The sequence below is a fragment of the Bemisia tabaci genome, chromosome 9 (genome assembly GCF_918797505.1).
Source record: "Bemisia tabaci chromosome 9, PGI_BMITA_v3".
NCBI classification, from domain to species: Eukaryota; Metazoa; Arthropoda; class Insecta; order Hemiptera; family Aleyrodidae; genus Bemisia; species Bemisia tabaci.
Window position 1 is genome coordinate 20,049,681 of NC_092801.1, and position 17,708 is coordinate 20,067,388.

General features: G+C 37.9%; 1 protein-coding gene across 28 annotated transcripts in view; it reads right to left on the minus strand.

Moving 5' to 3' along the window:
* Positions 1–17,708, minus strand: part of bt (projectin protein bent) — a 256,610-nt gene that overhangs the window by 31,530 nt on the left and 207,372 nt on the right. For all 28 annotated transcript variants that reach the window (XM_072304609.1, XM_019048127.2, XM_019048132.2 and 25 more), the window contains 17 exons: positions 16,839–17,120; positions 15,721–16,026; positions 15,022–15,126; positions 14,183–14,380; positions 13,596–13,720; positions 13,083–13,239; positions 9,343–12,303; positions 8,776–8,911; positions 7,445–7,611; positions 6,952–7,084; positions 6,229–6,409; positions 5,400–5,544; positions 4,525–4,647; positions 3,109–3,485; positions 1,720–1,924; positions 780–920; positions 153–317 (listed from right to left, as the gene is read on the minus strand). In XM_072304609.1, the coding sequence (XP_072160710.1) occupies positions 153–317; positions 780–920; positions 1,720–1,924; positions 3,109–3,485; positions 4,525–4,647; positions 5,400–5,544; positions 6,229–6,409; positions 6,952–7,084; positions 7,445–7,611; positions 8,776–8,911; positions 9,343–12,303; positions 13,083–13,239; positions 13,596–13,720; positions 14,183–14,380; positions 15,022–15,126; positions 15,721–16,026; positions 16,839–17,120 (5,907 nt within the window). The remainder of the gene's footprint in view (positions 1–152; positions 318–779; positions 921–1,719; positions 1,925–3,108; positions 3,486–4,524; positions 4,648–5,399; positions 5,545–6,228; positions 6,410–6,951; positions 7,085–7,444; positions 7,612–8,775; positions 8,912–9,342; positions 12,304–13,082; positions 13,240–13,595; positions 13,721–14,182; positions 14,381–15,021; positions 15,127–15,720; positions 16,027–16,838; positions 17,121–17,708) is intronic.

The window sequence follows — 17,708 nt, forward strand, 5'->3', positions numbered from 1 at the left end:
CATGACTTCGGAGGAAGAATAAAGAGTATGGAACAAAAAAAGAGTGTCGATATAGTTTTACATGAAGTCTGGCTCTTGGAACTGTGAAATTTACCACAGGATTCATTCTCATTATGATCGCAAGGGAAGAATAATTCTGACAAGAAACTCACCGAATGGATTTCTGGCTTCAACACTTGAAGTGCCAGTCAAAGGCTCTGATTTTCCTTGCTTGTTCACAGCGCGGACACGGAACTTGTACTTGTGTCCAGGGATTAATCCACCAATTTCTAGTGATGTCTCCTTGCCAGCGGTTTCACCAGCAGGAACCCAGCGACCTGAATTGATAAAAAAAAAACCGTGTATCATTTGGGTGCTTTGCCTTTGTAAGAAAATCAGCAAAATCCAAAACTAGAATGGAAACTTGAGACACATAAACTGTAATTTTTTCACGATAATTCAGAAAGTTCTTCATCGTCTTACATGCATAACTTATTTCTCGAAAAAAGAAAATTCTGTTGTTTTTAAAAACTTTTTTCTTGATATTCATTGACAAAATAAAATGAAAACAGGTCGTTAACCAGCGAAAATATATTGATCAAAACCGGAGGAAAGAGGTAGTTACTGTCATCAGGGGGCAGGGATGAGGGTTGGGAGAAAATAGGGGGAGGAGAGAGAGAAATTAAAATTACCTGATAGGAAACATTGTATGAATTCTGTTTTCAGTGTATTCGTAAGAATTTTGGATAAAAATTATTGCACTCTAAGGTAGTTGGGTTAGCTAAAGAAACAATTCTTACCAGTTGCTTCGTCCATTTTTTCTACAACGTAATTCTCAATTGGCTGGCCACCATCGTCTTTTGGAGGTTTCCATGCCACAGTGCAGCCTTCAGCATGAACATCAGAGACACTCAAAGGTCCCTCAGGAGCACCTGGTTTATCTGGAAAGAGAATAAAAAAATTAGAAGAGCAAGAAAAATCAGGTCAAGAAGGCGGTAAACACAGGGCAACATCAGGCTTGAAGGGAAAAAGAACAGCTAATGTAGTATACACACTAGACAGCCTGTATACTACACTAATCCTTCAAACCGTCAAGATTTTTTATTTTGTGTACTAAGATTAACACCTGAAGAAGCTGCCATTTTGAAAATACACAAAATATACAAATAAAATAAAATTAACAGAGGACTAGAGAACCAAGAAACAAATCTGCTGACATCCATTTGAGTCTTAATTACAGATGTTCTTCTTTTAATGATGAGAAGATTTAATTGCAGTGACTGATTTTATTGAGTACACGATAAGTCGAGGTTGACCACTGTTGACATTGTTCACTGTTCTGAATGTCGTGTGCATTGAAAACGAGACAGGGATCAGGAGACACTTGACACAACCTTTTCAGGACAAGAACACTGCCGTGCTAAGCAAGAATGCTGTAAATCCATCAAGATTTTCCCTCGTTTTCAGGAACTTAACACTTATGAAATAAAAACTGTTTGACCCATGAACCTCAAATTTTTAGGTTAAGTTCTTGATAGTATTTGAGACAGAATTCTGGAAAAACACTGTCCCAAGATTCACAAGTTTTTTTGCTATGATACATTATTTCCAAAAAATGTAAAATGGCGTTTACGGCGTTTTTGCTTTGCACGGCAGTACAAGTCAAGGAAATTTTCTATTGGTTCTTGACAGGGTAATGACCATTTTGCAGTTAATTTGCAAAGGGAAAAATAAGCTTACCTATGACGATTACTTCCACAAAGGCGGTGTCAGTTCCATTGATGTTCTCCGCTACAATGTTGTAGGTGCCGGAGTCCATCCTAGCTGCCATTCTGACGAGAAGCTTGGTGTTGTAGTCCACATGAGTGACTTTGACTCTGTCAGCGGACCGGATTTCTTTCGTGTTCTTGGTCCATCTTGTGGTTGGTACTGGTTCTCCACTAACCTGCAGGACCACAGGAAAATTTTGACAGTTAAAATCTGATGCATACTTTGGGACATAGTAGAATATTTTGAGGATAAAAATCAGTGAGGCGTTAACAAATAGAAATAATTTTGGGACTTCTTCATTGCCAAATCAGCTCTCCACAGAAGGGAATATCTTCACAAAAATTCTGACACTGTTCACTGTTCTGAATAACATGTGCATTGAAAACGAGACAGGGATTAGGAGATACTTGACATAACCTTTTCAGGACAAGAACAAGTCATGGAAATTTTCTTTTGGTTATTCCATATTTTTTTCATTTACATGGATGATGGCTAACTTAAAGCATCAATTTTCTATTTGCACACTCCTATTATTTTTACTGCAGAGGACTGACTGGATATTTTGTAAAAGAGGGAAATATTTAGAGGAGAAAATTTTTAGGATGCACCTCGTGAAAACGTTTTTGGATATCAAATCTTGGATCTTATGAATCGATGGCCAAAACGCAAAACCATATAACTCCATTGCGATGTTTCAAAATTTTTGCTCCTACTTTATTTTTCTGAGGAGATGAAGCAAACCAAGCTTTTAATTTATACAGAATATTTTGCTAATGGAGAGGAGAAATCAAGAAAGTTTTAAAGCGACTACTTTGACTAGTTTTCTGAGGAAAAATAAAGTATGACAGGAAGTCAGCAAAGTCGCAAACCGAGATGCGTGGTTTTGTACTTTAGCCATTGATATAAGAACCAAGTCTTATTTCTGCCTATCAAGGACCAAGAGTGACTAAAAAATACTGATTCATTTTGACTAAATGCCACAGTTTTGATCAAAAACAAATAAGCCTCCTCTTAACCCAAAGTAGCAATGAATGGTTAAAATCAGGGTTGCCACAGAATTTAGAAAATGAAATTCCCTGACGTTTCCCTGATTTCTCTAACACATTTCGGTGAAATTTCCTAACAATTCTTCAATTGTCAGGAAATTTCACCAAAATGTGTGACGGATGGTTAAGAAGGCATTATTGAAAATACTTTTCAAGCAAAATTTCTTGTTCAAAATCTCAAACCCATTCTAGAGAGCAAATGAAGGTGAATTAACAAATTTTCCCTGACTTTTTAAAATTCCCTGACATTTCCCGGTTTTCTCTGGCTGTGGCAACCCTGTAAAATTTTAAAATGATTTTCAAGACAACCAACCTTGACATCAAAGCTGAAGTTCTGGCCAGCCTTGATCTTAACAGTGGTCAAATTGGTCCTATCAATGTACGGTGCTGAATTCCTTGACTTGGCTGTAATGGTCGGAGTCGGGTCACTGGCTTCTCCGGGTCCAGCGGCATTGATTGCTCGAACCTGGAAGACATAGCCTTCACCCTCCTTGAGCCCTGGAACGGTGACATTGGTGATGCTTGCTGGCACAGTGGCCACCTTTTCCCATTCTCCAGTCTTGTCTTTCATCTCGACGACGTAACCTGTCACAGGCGAGCCACCGTCGGACTTTGGAGGCATCCATTTCAGATCTACGTGGTCTTTGTCCCAGTCGGTTGCCTCTAGGTTGCGCGGCTTTTCTGGCTCATCTGTATGCAGAAAATAGTCAGGTTACAGAAAGTAGAACCAAGAGGGAAGTACAAGGATGATGTAATACATGGCATTCATTAAGGTTACATTTTCAAGGTAAAAAATAAAAATTATAAATAAAAAGCCTTTAAAAGTGTGAGGAGTTTAAAGACAGCAAGATAACTGTATTAAAACATACATCCTCATACCTCTTTTATGAAATAATATTCCATTTTTAAAAGACAAAACCTTTGTGATTTAGAAGTTTTGGGGAAAGTGTTCCTGATTGTGAGACTTGTATCTAAATACGATGATGAATTCATCATTTCCTAAGCAATCTACATAGTGTCCCAGGATTAAGTATGAATATTGAAGGAGTCAGAAAAAGACGTTTTTGAGGAATTGCTTTTTTTCCAAAAATGCTTTTTCTGGAAGCCACGACTCCCCAAAGTTGAAGAGAAAAAATCGTCTTTTCAACACTGTGACAATTTTTATTAACCAATATTAATCAAAATTGGTAGCTGGAAGTAATTTTTAGCGTTCTTTTCATTTTTGACCTCCAAAAAGGGAAAACTCATATGAAACGGAAGGTGGGGGTTATCAAACCTAAAAACGGCCAAAATCAATATTTCTAGGGACAAAAATTGATTTTTGACGGCACCATTAGATTCAGCGCTAAAAAATATTGAGAAAGTGTGCCTTGCATTTTCTCGCTATGACTCATCGTTTTCAAGATTAAAGGGACTGAATGGAGCGCGAAGGGGGTGGGGGTGGCCCCCAGGGAAAGCATACTTGGAAAAACAGTTATACCACAAAAACGTCTTTTTTGGACCCAAAGAATCGACTCCTTCAATATTCGTACTTAATCCTGGGAAACTGTGTATACTTCGAATTTTCGTAATATTTTAAAGCTCAGAAAATAATCCATCCACTGATTTGCCTCCAATTAGAACGAGTGGACGCTCATTCATTCAAAACTGAAGGGATGAAGCTAATAACTTTTATAATCAGAATTTTTTTCCTGTATAAACAGTTGCAGTAAAGAAGAGAAGCACTCACCGAATGGATTTTTGGCGATGATTCCTTCTTTGGTTTCTAAAGGTTCGGATTCTCCCTCTGAATTTACAGCAGAGACTCTGAATTTATACTCTTTGCCTGGCATAAGCCCCGTCACAGCCATATCTGCGAAAAAAACACACAAAAATAAATACATGAAAAAATCCAGCCGTTTCTGCAATATAATATAACGTAACTAATGCGGTACATATCATGAATTTTGAGACCGAACACTTTTCAAGCATCATCTTAGGAATTTTTGACCACTATATTGTCATTTTACATTATAAGGTAGAGGAGATCTAACTGCTTCCACATTCTTCTGACTTGCTGATCTATTAGATTTTCAAACTCAACATAGCATACACATTCCCAATGGCTGCGCAAAAAGTGTTTCGTCTTAATTGCTGAAATGAACTAGGTAACTATCTCATTAATTAGAAAGAAAAACACTAAAAAGATGGCCCAAATACTGCAAGTAACTGATGGTAGAATTCTGCTGGGTCCATTCTATGCTGTGGGGAAATAAAGGCCAAAAAGTTCAAAAATTAGTATTAATATTAATCTGCCTTAGCTGAAAACTCTCCCCCTAAGACTTGCACGGAAACTCATGACTTCATTTCGTGACACTAATGCTAATTTTTAGATTTATTTACCTTTCTTTCCCCGCAGAATAATGGAGACCCCATTTGACTATCCAGTTACCTTATGAATAACTGAGAATGTTTCAAGGATTCAAATGCATTTCAGTCTCTGAAAATTGATTATGAACAAAAATTCAAAAACTTACAAGCACATCCTGCAATCCTCCATTATTATGAAATAATATTCTCTGTGCAACTGGTTATTTTTTCATTGAAATTGACACAAATACGTACTTGTTTCTGTGGCTCTTCCACAAGGTACCCAACAGTACTTCAGTGGGTCAAATTTGTCGACCAAGTAATACTCAATGGGGCTACCTCCATCATCTTGCGGCCGCTTCCATTTCAACTGACAACCTTCCTTGTGCACATCTGAAACCTGTAACATAAATCCGCTTGTAAGAAAAGTTTTAATTTTTCCTGATCGCACAATGCTCCAACTTAATATTTTCCCCTTAAATAATAAATAAAAAATTGTGAAGTTCTTAGCTTATAAACCATCATAGCAACGTTCCAGCATTTAGCCGGTGGAAATCTGGTTGAAGTAGTCTTGCAGCCACTTCAATGTAACAGCAGCCTGATTGTTGAAACTTTAACTGGCAATGTCAGCAAGATAAGACAAGACAAGATCCCTATTTGCGCCGTGTAATTGATTTTCGATTCTTTTTGTGCCAACATAAATTTCAACAATCGGGCTGCAGGGCCAACAATGAAAACCCTACCTGATGGTGAACACATAGTTTACGAACGAAAGACTTATCACCAACCGGCATTCTGATTACAAGAGTAAGAGAAAGACATAATAAAACTATCAAGTAATGATTTTGCAAAACCACCTTTAAACTTACGATGCTTTGAAATAGTTTTTAAAATTATGAATAGGTTGGCTGTTTTTGAGTGACGTTCCTTCTCCCTTTTCAAGAATTTTTCCAATGAATTTTGAACAAAAATTTTCAGTTATTTAAGGTTGGGTAGAAATTTTGGAATGCTGCAAATACAATGTGTCTTCATTTCACTATTGATACATAGGAGAGAGGAGGTTTTGACAGAGGCTTAAACTTACTAGCAGAGGTCCTTGAGGCGGAGATGGTTTGTCCATGACGATAACGTTAATGGCAACTGAGTCCTTGCCGGACGAGTTGGTTGCGGTTATCACATACTCACCAGTATCTTCACGGCATACTGGACGGATAACCAACTTTGTGTTATAATCAACGTTATCAATGGTCGCAGTCTTTTTGCTTCTGCAAAAAAGATAACGATACATATGATTGGCAGAAATCATTAAATTATTTATGCAGTAATATTTGAGAGATTATTATAACGATTTGAGAAATATGAAAATTTTTTGGCAGATTTAAGGCAAAGTTAAAATTGTAAGCTTTGGTAGGCGCCATAATATAAGCCATGGGTCAATAAAATTCTTTATATCCATATCTTTTATGTGACAAGAACCTGGTAAAAATGTTTCCCTTGTCTTATTTTATCTATTTATTTTGGTGGCAGGAAATAATGAATATCATTTTTCTTATTCCTTTATTTTTATCATTTTCTTGTGATGTGGTGAACAGTTTGGAAATATTTCATTGTACCGGATAAATTGATCGCCTTCTAAAAGAAGATAACATTTTGACGGTAGCAGATACTTTTAAAATAAGAGACATGAACGTTTTTCAACACTAACGTTTATATTCATTAAATTTTCACTTCCTATTCAAGAAGTCTGTGTAAAAGCGTAAGGCACAAAAGATGTTAAAAAATATTCTCAAATTAAAATTTCAGTTACCTGACAGGCATAGCGCCCACTCTCCAATCTACATGTGGAGGCGGCTCACCAGAAATGTTAACGTCAAACTTCAGTGTTGATCCAGCAGAAATACGAACATCAGCAATATTGGAGCGGTCAATGTGAGGTGCCACTGGAAAGAGGGGTAAAATTTCAGTACCATTCGAAATCGATTGCGTTTTACAACCTTAAATTGAAGACAGAACAGGATATCTCTTTCTGTTTCTTGGAAGAAGTATTAAATGAATAATGTTACAGAGATCATTTTCACTTTATAAAAGCATTATTTAATACTTATGACTCCTGATTATCCAGATGTAGTGTTACCTACACTACAGATGATCCAGATTAATCTTTTCACGACATGAACATTTTTCCAAGTTAAATATTTTGGAGGAAATATACAGAGGGATGCTTTAAACATTAATTGGGTCTCATTATAAAATACATTACTTTGAAACTAAGAGCAAAACTGAAAGATAAGGATGCTTACAGTAGCGTGGTTTTGCAATGAAGTTTTTGCTTGCTTTTCCTGGCTCTCCCGGACCAGCCTTATTCACAGCAATGATACGGAACTGGTATTCTTGTCCCTCTTGTAAACCATTAACGATTCCTTGCGGTTGAGCACCGATGGTTTCAGTTGCTTTCTCCCAGACACCGCTGCAACAACATACATCACACATACTTGAAATAAACTAGTGCTTGACTTGAATGAACTCATCTAAAGGGATTGAATAGCCTGTGTCACACTATCAAAATACTCCATCAAAATGTCAAGGCCAAGTGCTGTAATTGGTCCAAGTCATCGAATAAGCCAATCACAACACCTGACCTTGATACTTTGATGGCTAGCTTTGATAGTGTGACACAGGCTAATGTACACTGGCTCCAAGTTTGTTTCCCATGGTATAAAATAATACACATTCTGCACTTTTCAGACTTATACTTCAAATTTATTTTGTAAAAAGCATACAAATGTCAAATATTCTGTAACTGAAGTATAATACATGCCTTGCATTTTTATTCTGTTGCTACTAGCTTATTTAACTGTACAGGATGTCAAATTATCTTGAATTTCAAAATTTCTTGACTACTGCTGATACGGTGAAGATGGTTTTTGAGAAAGAAGTTATTGTTCTTCTCATTGAATTTCAAGAAGGATGGGGTCTAAAATTCTTCTCAGAAAAAATGTTCAACATTGTATTGAGGACTCATGGAAAAAATTTCTCCTGCTCCCTGAATTTACACATTAGACTGTACATCCATACTCTTCATAACTTTTTCTGAAACTTCAAGGACTTGTAACACCTTCACAAATATCTACAATTACAATATCATTTGGAAGCAAAAACTTCTGATAAAAGACTAGTTTCATATGTATTTAATAATAAGGAACTAAAGACCTTTGAAAAGAAAGTTGTACTCAGAAATTGTTAGAACAGCAAATATTACATTAAAGTCTACAACACGAAGAGTAGCGGCTGAGGGGCAGAGTGAATTGAGGCCCTTAATCTATTGTTTAAGGATTGATTGGCTATGATAGCCCGATCTTAACCCTTAAACAAAGCTCCAAGCCAGTCACTAGCTCTGCCTCCCAGGTATCACTTTTAGGGTCATAGACTATGGTTCAGAAGTATTTAAATAAATAATATTGTCTCATTTTCCTCACATTCTTTAAATATCATTACGGAAGGTACAAAGAGGTACCTACATCATGGAAAGACATAAAAACTCCTTATTTTAAAGTAAGGTCTCATTCTAAAAATAGAAAATTTGAAATTTTTTGAAAATTATGAATTTTAAACACTTGAAAAGGTTCCATACCCATATTTGTCTTTCTTTTCGATGATGTAGTGCGTGACAGGAGAGCCACCATCAGAGATAGGTTCTTTCCAAACCAAATCAGCGTGATTCTGACTCCAGTCAACGATTTCAGGGATTCCAGGGGCACCAGGAATAGCTGGAAAAATAAACCAAAGTTCTTTGAAGAAGTTGATATTGGAAGAAAAATTGATTAATTTTAAAACCTCTGAAAGTCAGATTTACATGCCTTCGCATGTCCTTGAATGCTGTAAATCGAAACATAAAAACAAGTGGAGACAACACCAAAGCGAAAAGAGGTTGAAGATTATTTACAATTTTTAATGCTTCTAGCTTGATTGTATTCAAGTTACAACTGGACAAGCTTTCAAAAGAGACTTTGTATTACGTGAATTTTTTTGATTCAATTTAATTTCTCATCACTTCATTTCTTTAAAAATCTGCTTTTCGGTAAAACTTCTTGGGAATAAATGCATATTCTCTTATTCTTAATTATATTCTCATGTCTTAAAATACATTCTCCTGATTGAAAAGAGAGGAGTACAAGAAAAAGAAACAATTTTGACTCACTGAACGGATCCTTAGCGACGATCGAAGAGAAAGTCTCAAGAGGTTCAGACTCGCCCTCTTTGTTGACAGCCTTTACTCTGAAGCTGTACTCATGTCCTGGCATCAAACCAGTGACATCCATTTCTGGCTCCTTTGATGTTCCGACAGGAATCCAAACTCCATTTTCTGGATCATATTTCTCGACAATGTAGCCATCAAGCTTCTCGCCTCCATCGTCTTTCGGCTTGTTCCATTTCAGTTTGCATCCATTCTTCGTGATATCAGAAACAGCAAGAGGTCCTTCTGGTTTACCTGGTTTTGAGACTACAGTCACTTCCACTTCTGCGGTATCTTGACCGTACTTATTCGTTGCAGTGATCGTGTATGTGCCGCTATCTTTGCGACGCGGCTCTTTGTGCCATAACTTTGTTTTGTACGGTACATTCTCGATGACTCTGACTCCAGTGTCGACGATGGTCTTGCCGTTAAGACTCCAAACAACGTCTGGCGGGGGTTCGCCTATAATCTTGATGTCAAATACGAATGGTTCGCCTTCTTTGACAGTCAATGCTCGCAAGTTACGACGATCAATCTTCGGTGGCAACTTGCGTGGTTTTGTTACAACACCCTCGCTGGCTTTACTTGGTTCACCCGGACCTGCTTCGTTGACTGCCTTGACGCGGAATTCATATTCCACACCTTCATCCAGATCGTCCACCCTAGCTTTCGTGTCTTTGTCGCGGACTTCGGCAGCCTTGATCCATTTTGGTGTTCCCTTCTCGCGCTTCTCAACGATATAACCTGTGACTGGCGATCCTCCATCATTCAATGGTGGAGTCCATGTTAGGTCAACATGGTCTCTATCCCAGTCTGTAGCTTGAGGTTGTCCAGGCGGTCCAGGTTCATCGAATGGATTTTTGGCCACAATAGATCGCTCAGTGTCAAGGGGCTCTGACTCACCTTCTGAATTCACAGCCATGACACGGAACTTGTACTCTTGATCAGGCATGAGGTTTGTTACATCCATGAATGGCTCTTTTGACCGACCAGCAGGAATCCAAAGTCCTGTCTCGACATCTTGTTTTTCCACCAAGTAGTGGTCGATCGGACATCCACCATCATCTTCAGGTGGATTCCATTTCAAGCTACAACCTTCTTTGTGAACGTCTGACACCTTCAAAGGTCCTTGCGGTTTACCTGGTCTGTCCAGAATTGTGATTTCGATTGTTGCCTCATCCTTGCCACTTGCATTTTGTGCTCGAATGGTATAGGTTCCGGTATGGTGTCTTGCCGCTGGAACAATGGCTATTTTCGTTCTGTAATCTTCAAAGTCGACAGACACGTTTTCTTTTGGTTCCAAACGCGCTTTGTTGTGGAACCAAATCTTCTCTGGAGGGGGCTCTCCACTGATCTTGACATCCAACTTGATGTTCTGACCAGCTTTAAGGGTTAGGTCCCTGATAGTCGTTCGGTCAATCTTTGGCGCAACGTTGCGATCCTTGCAAGTGACAGGATCACTAGGGTCACTGGGTTTACTTTGCCCACCCTTGTTCACGGCAATAACTCTGAACGTGTACTTCATACCCTCAAGAAGATCAGGGATCTTTCCTTCGCACTTGTTGCCGATAAGCTCCACGCCTTTCTGCCATTTTGAGCTGTACTGATCCTTCTTCTCGATGATATAAGATGTAATTGGTGCACCATTATCTGACTTGGGCGGAGCCCACTTGAGTAGAACGCTATTCTTGGTCCAGTCTTTAGCGAATGGTTTGCCTGGTTTGTCTGGTTCACTGTAAGGGTTCTTTGCGATGATTGCGGTGTCTGTTTCCAAAGGCTCTGATTCGCCTTCTGAGTTGACAGCCTTGACACGGAACAAGTATTCCTTACCTTCGTGAAGACCAGCAACATCTGCTTCCGGAGTCTTTGCAATAGTAACTGGGATCCAGCGGCCAGAGCCTGCAGTATCTAATCGCTCAACAATGTAGTGCTCCACTGGCGCACCACCATCATCTTCTGGCGGCTCCCATTTGAGTTTGCAACCTTCGGCTGTCAAATCGGATACCTTTAATGGTCCCTTTGGTTTTGACGCTTTGCAGAGGACTACAATCTCAACGTCAACTGTATCAACACCTGAGCTGTTCTTCGCGGTGACAGTGTAAACACCACTGTCAGCCCGGACGCATTTCATTAGAGTGAATGAGGTCTTGTAGTCCTCATTTTCAATCTTCAATCGGTCAGAGGCACGGTCAATAATCTGTCCTTTGTATGCCCAAGTTACAGTTGGGGCAGGCTCACCCTCGATATCTGCTTCGAACTTGAGTAACTGACCGCTTCGGATCTGCTTCTTGTCCAGGTTCTTACGGTCAATATGTGGTTTCAAGAACCTTGGTTTGGCAATTACTGGTTTTGACACGTCACTAGGTGGGCTAGGACCTGCTTTGTTCACTGCAACCACCCGGAATTCATACTCATGACCTTCAATAACGTCTGTGACCTTTCCTACACGCTTGTGACCAGGCGTAGTGAGGGCATCCAACCACACGCGGGAATCTTTGTCGCGCATTTGGACAATGTACTTCTCGATTTCAGCTCCACCGTCGTCTTCTGGGGCGTCCCATTCCAATTCGATGAAGTCCTTATCCCAGTTCTTGGGCTCTGGACGGCCAGGTTTGCTTGGTTCGTCAAATGGATTTTTGGCAATGATTGCTTTGTCGGTCTCCAACTCTTCAGATTCTCCACCCTTGCCCACAGCTTTGACACGGAATTTGTAGGGTTTTCCTTCCAAGAGGCCGGTGATGTTGGCTTCTGGCTCGGTTGACTTGCCACAAGGTATCCATTGCCCGGTCAGCGGGTCTAGCTTCTCAATTTCGTAATATTCAATAGGCATGCCACCTTCATCTTCCGGCTTCTTCCACTTGAGTTTGCAGCCGTTTTTGGTGACATCGGAGACTTGCAGAGGACCACCAGGTTTGCTCGGTTTACCTACGGTTTAGGAAAAAAATAGTTCACGCTAGAGAGACAGGAAGATGGAGTGAAGGCCAAGAGTCAGTTTACACTTTAGAGCAGGCACCAAAAATCAATCGTGTGTCAACGTGTTACCCATAAAATTTCAAATTTAAGAGAAAAAATTGTACATGCTTAAGACCAATATTGCTCCGGAACTTCTGCAATACATTTACAGTAGTGTTATGTTTTTTTACATATTCGGAAAACTTTGGAGAATCTGTTCTGAATCTGAATGCTCATTAGACTTCTTAGTGCAGTCTATTGGACAAGTACCAATATTTCAAAAATGTATCCACCTTCTAAAAGTATTAACATTTCCTTTTTAAATTAAGGAAAAATATTTGAGACAAATTGATGATCATTGAAAAGAAAAAAACCTTTTGGTAAAATGGGTAAAAAAATACTGAATTCATTATTCTTGTACCTCCTTTCTTGTTTTTTCGTCATTTCAAGTCACAAATTGTTGAAACACACTGAGAAATTGGTGGTTTCTTAAATAGAATAATCCATACACAAAAGCGAAGAGGAGCGATAACCCATACAGCAAAAGAAGGTGTAAGAAATTTTCTTTTGAAACAGTGAAAGTAAGAAGTGATAGCAAAAATATTTTGACACAACAAATAAACAACTCCCAAAATTCAGATTTTCTATACACATAGATATTCTGATTATCCCACAAGTATGAGGGAGAACAATGATAACAACCGAGAAGTAGAAGACAGCAAAGAAAATGGCAAGGTTCTCTGATGACTCACCTAAAACAGTGATATCGAGCTCTGCAACATCTTCACCAGAGGAGTTTTTGGCTGTGATGATGTATTTGCCACTGTGCTTCCTCTTGGCTTTGAGGATGAACAATTTTGTATTGTAATCGATGTTATCGATTCTCAATGAGTCGTCACTAGATACGACCTGATACAAAAAATAAAATATTATTTACAGTTGATCTTTAAGCAATTGAGTATTTTTTTTAGGCGCCCTTTAAAATTGGAAATTTCTGACGAGCTGATTGAATAAATGAAAGCTGATTCAGTAAATAAATAGGAGGGAAGTTAAAGGCCTGGAAAAGTCATTAATAATTATCATCACTTTGACAAGTTTCAAATTATATCAGAGCGATTTTCATTACACGCCAAAAAAACAAATTTAAATTTAAGAAAGGGGTTTTTTTTTCGAACGTCAGATGGTTTAAAAAAAATGTAATATAATACTATGTTGATAGGAGGTAAAATGCCAAAAATGAGCAAACTGGAAAAGAAAGAAATTACCTCATCCTTGAGCATCCAGGTAACAGTTGGAGGTGGTTCACCGGTGATATCAACATCAACCAGTGTAGTTTGGCCTTCCTTGATAACGATGTTATTCAAGTTTGTGCGGTCGATTCTTGGTTTCACTGGAAAAAAGAGGGACAAGTTACCAATCAAACACACAACATAGTGAAAAAATTCATCAAACACATAATCAAAATTGCAAGCATAACAAGAGGGATATTTTCAAACGCCATCTTAGATTTCTCAGGGACGTGCAATAGAGTAGGAATTTCAAATACACAACTTTAAACTTGCTTTTCAAAAGTTAGTGTCATTAAACAAGATAATGAGCAATTTCTGCAAACTAAGCACACTGTCTACTCTTTAAGATTGCGATAGCTAAAAATTACTGAACAAGCTCATTCAAGCAGCTCAAACTTGAATTTTTTTAGTTATCTTTTCTGTTGAGAGCCAGAGTCTTTGTTTTTGAAGTTTTTATTAGAATTCTCGGTGTTTTTCATTGTAAACCCGGCATAATTGAATTTGTTTGTTAAATTTTTCCGGTCCTGTCTTTGACTGAGAACCGTGACTGTGAGGATACTTACAGAATCTGGCCTTGGCAGTGTGTGGCAGTGTTGGTTCACTAGCCTCACCCGGACCGGCTTTGTTGACCGCACGAACACGGAATTGGTAAACTTCTCCTTCATTCAAGCCGGTAACTTTTCCTTTACAGTCTCCACCGTAAACCTCAGCTACCTTCGTGAAGTTTGGAGTGTATTTTGATTTCATTTCAATAATGTAACCTTAAAAAATGATAAAAAAAGGTAAATATACGCCAGAAGATAAATTGAAGCCTTCTGGCTATTCTCTCATCTTGAGAAACGTGCTAACTATCATAATTTTTAGTCGATTTTTCTAATTTTTTTTGTTTATTTCGTTTAATGGGTCCAATCAATGGGTTAATACTGTGTAAAATATGTGTACTAAATTTTAAAATTAAACAAAGAAGCCTATTTCAGGCAGTTTTGAAGCCGTATTGATTGAATAAAATTAAAGTTTCCCCGTGAATGAGAATTACCGTGAAATTTTGCTCAAACTTTTAAAATACACGGATTCATGACCAATAACTGAAACCTTGAAGTGATTGAGTCAAAGAAGTGAAGGTTGAGCACAAAACAAAGTAAGCTTCTTCAAGAGAAAATTTGGTTTTGAGATTGTTCTGTTTTGGTAGGTTGCAGTTTGAATTTCATCAGTGCAATATTTTTTCAGAGAGAATTCATTGTTAAACAAGTAAAACATATACTCGCAATTTCAAAGGAATTATATGAATGTGTTTTCTTAAAAATAAATTAATTAGGGCTAGATGCCTGATGAAGGAAGTATAACCGCAATAAAAGACTGCAGACTTATTCCGCATCTAAAGAAAGCTATCAAAATAAATTACCTGTGATAGGAGCACCTCCGTCTCGTAGCGGTGGCTCCCATTTCAGCTCAGCCATATGCTCGTCCCAGTTGAAAATTTCTGGGATACCAGGAGCAGGCGGAACATCTGAATGTGAAAACAGAACAAAAATTCTTTGAGCAAAAGTTGAGAAGAAAGAGAAAAAAAAAGGGAAACCCTCTGGCAAAACTGAGATCAAATAATGAACATTTTTTATTCAAATTCTTTTTCTTAATTTTTTATTCTCAAGACAAGAGTAGTTTAATACTTGCTTCTGTTAGCAGAGAACATACAGATATATTTTAATTCAGCAATAATGAACTCAGAAAATGGTGAGGTAAACTTTCATTATACTCCTGATCCTAAAACAATGATTTTTTAAGTAATGAAAATCTAGATTTACAAAAAATTGTTTAAACAAGTTCATCCCTGGATGGTATCTTGATAGCACCACTTTGAACGAAAGTGGTGAGTTCATGAAAAACGCCTCAGAAAAACTTGTTTACCAAACCACATCTCTTCTGCTTTAAACTTCCAACCATCATTACTTTAGCTTTAAATAATATCAATAGGCTCCTCTTGCATCAAAATGTTACTATAACCGTCTTTTAAAAGTTCATTCTTCAGCATCTGTATCCTAAAAGTATTCTTTTCTACAGAGACAGAATATTACTGATATACATTAAAGGACGGCGCTGTTACCGTAAGGATTTTTGGCGAGAATGGCAGTGTCGGTCTCCAGAGGGTCCGACTCTCCTTCTTCGTTGGTTGCCTTGACCCTGAAGTTGTACTTCTTGCCAGGTTCCAGTCCGGTGATTTCGTGTTCGGTTTTGTTTGGGTCGAGGAATCCGGCAGGAACCCAGCGACCGGTCTGAATATCTTGTTTCTCAACGATGTATCCAGTCAACGGGAGACCACCATCGTCTAACGGCTTTTCCCAGTTCAACTTGCATCCTTCTTTGTGCACGTTGGTAACTTCCAAAGGCCCTTGAGGTGGTCCTGGTCGATCTAAGGGACAAAAGCAGGCAAGATTTTATTCACTTTTATAATTACCTATTTCAAGAGGTGAATGCAAAATTTTTCTATGAGCACATTGAACCGTAAGATACACTTATGATAGTTAAAATAATCGTTCAAAAAATTAAAAACGCTACATGGACTTGTTCATGCATTATATGATGCTTTAAAGATGGGGGAGGGGGAGCAGAGGGTATGATAGCGTAGCGTAATGGTAGTTAAAAGAACTGCAACTGTACATCAAAATTTTGTATGTGATTTTACTTAATTTTTACATATATGTATAACCCAGAAATCAAACATTTTACTGCTCTAAATTATGTTCCTCTGATGTAATATACAACTTCCTAGCGACCTAAAACTACTTGACCACTTTAAAATGTTTTTTTTCTTTTTTTTCTCTCATATTTAGAAAATTTTGAAGAGGGGTAGTAGTCAGAGCCAGTAATATGAAATTTATCCAAGAGTGTCTAGTATACTACTCTGCTAAGAGAAAACTCTGTATGAGCCTTCAGGTATTGCCAAATTTCACTCCATAAAATTCGAAGTTACTAGAGAATTTTTGAATGTTTATCCTCCAATTTTCCAGACAATTTTGTTTACACCTTAATCTAAGGTATCTGAAAATTTCAATATAAAATGTACAACACTACGTATTTTCCAGAATGATTTTGTCCCCGGAATTTTACACAGAGAAAAGGTTTGGAGTCAAAACCCAAGTCCACTATCAAAATTTAAACTTAACACTAATCAAGACTACATCACCAAAATATGGATGATATTATTTCTTCTTTTTCACTCACCCAGTATGTTGACTTCTACGGTGGCTTCATCTACACCGTTGATGTTTTCTGCTCTGATAGTATAGAGCCCAGAATTTTTCCTTGAGGTATCACTCAACGCAATTTTAGTGTTGTAGTCTTCATTTTCGATCTTGCAAGTTCCAGATGGTTCCAGCACTTCGTTTCGGAAGATCCAGCGAACGACTGGAGGAGGTTCACCCTTGATGTCAACGTCAAATTTGACCGTCTGTCCGGCACGAACAGTAACCTTTTGAAGTTTCTCACGGTTGATCCAGGGTTTGCCTTTGAAGGAAAAAAAATGAAAAATTTTCAAATTTGAATTTCATACTAGAAAAGTTCTGGTGTTTTTTAATGTGTCCAGTGATTGCTGATTTTTCAAGTCCAGATACTTTGTTGGTTTATTGCGTAAAAAAATGGATTTTTTCTTAATAACACGTATCAACGAGATTTCCCTTGACTTTTGCCGTAATTTAATGCCTAAAGAGGTGGTGGTGGATTTTCTTGTTTCTTAGCAAATTATGCCCGGACATGAATTTGACATATTTTTTAGAAAATACACATTTTCACATTTTTTGAATTTTTGTGGAATCTCTGAAGATTTTAAAGATAACTTTTGAACTTAATTTTATTAGAAGAGGTTTAAAAAATCTTGCTGCTACAATGATTTCATGATTGTCTATTTTGACAGATTCTACCTTAAACATTACATTGAGACAAGTGATTAAAAACAATATGAACACAACTTTGAAGGGTGACGCAAAATTTTTTGTGTTTACATTTTGACAGGTAATCATGCACTGTACTAATAGCAGGAATAAAAGAGGAACGGTACTAAGTTTCCATCATAATTTGTTTGAAGGTCCACTGTCC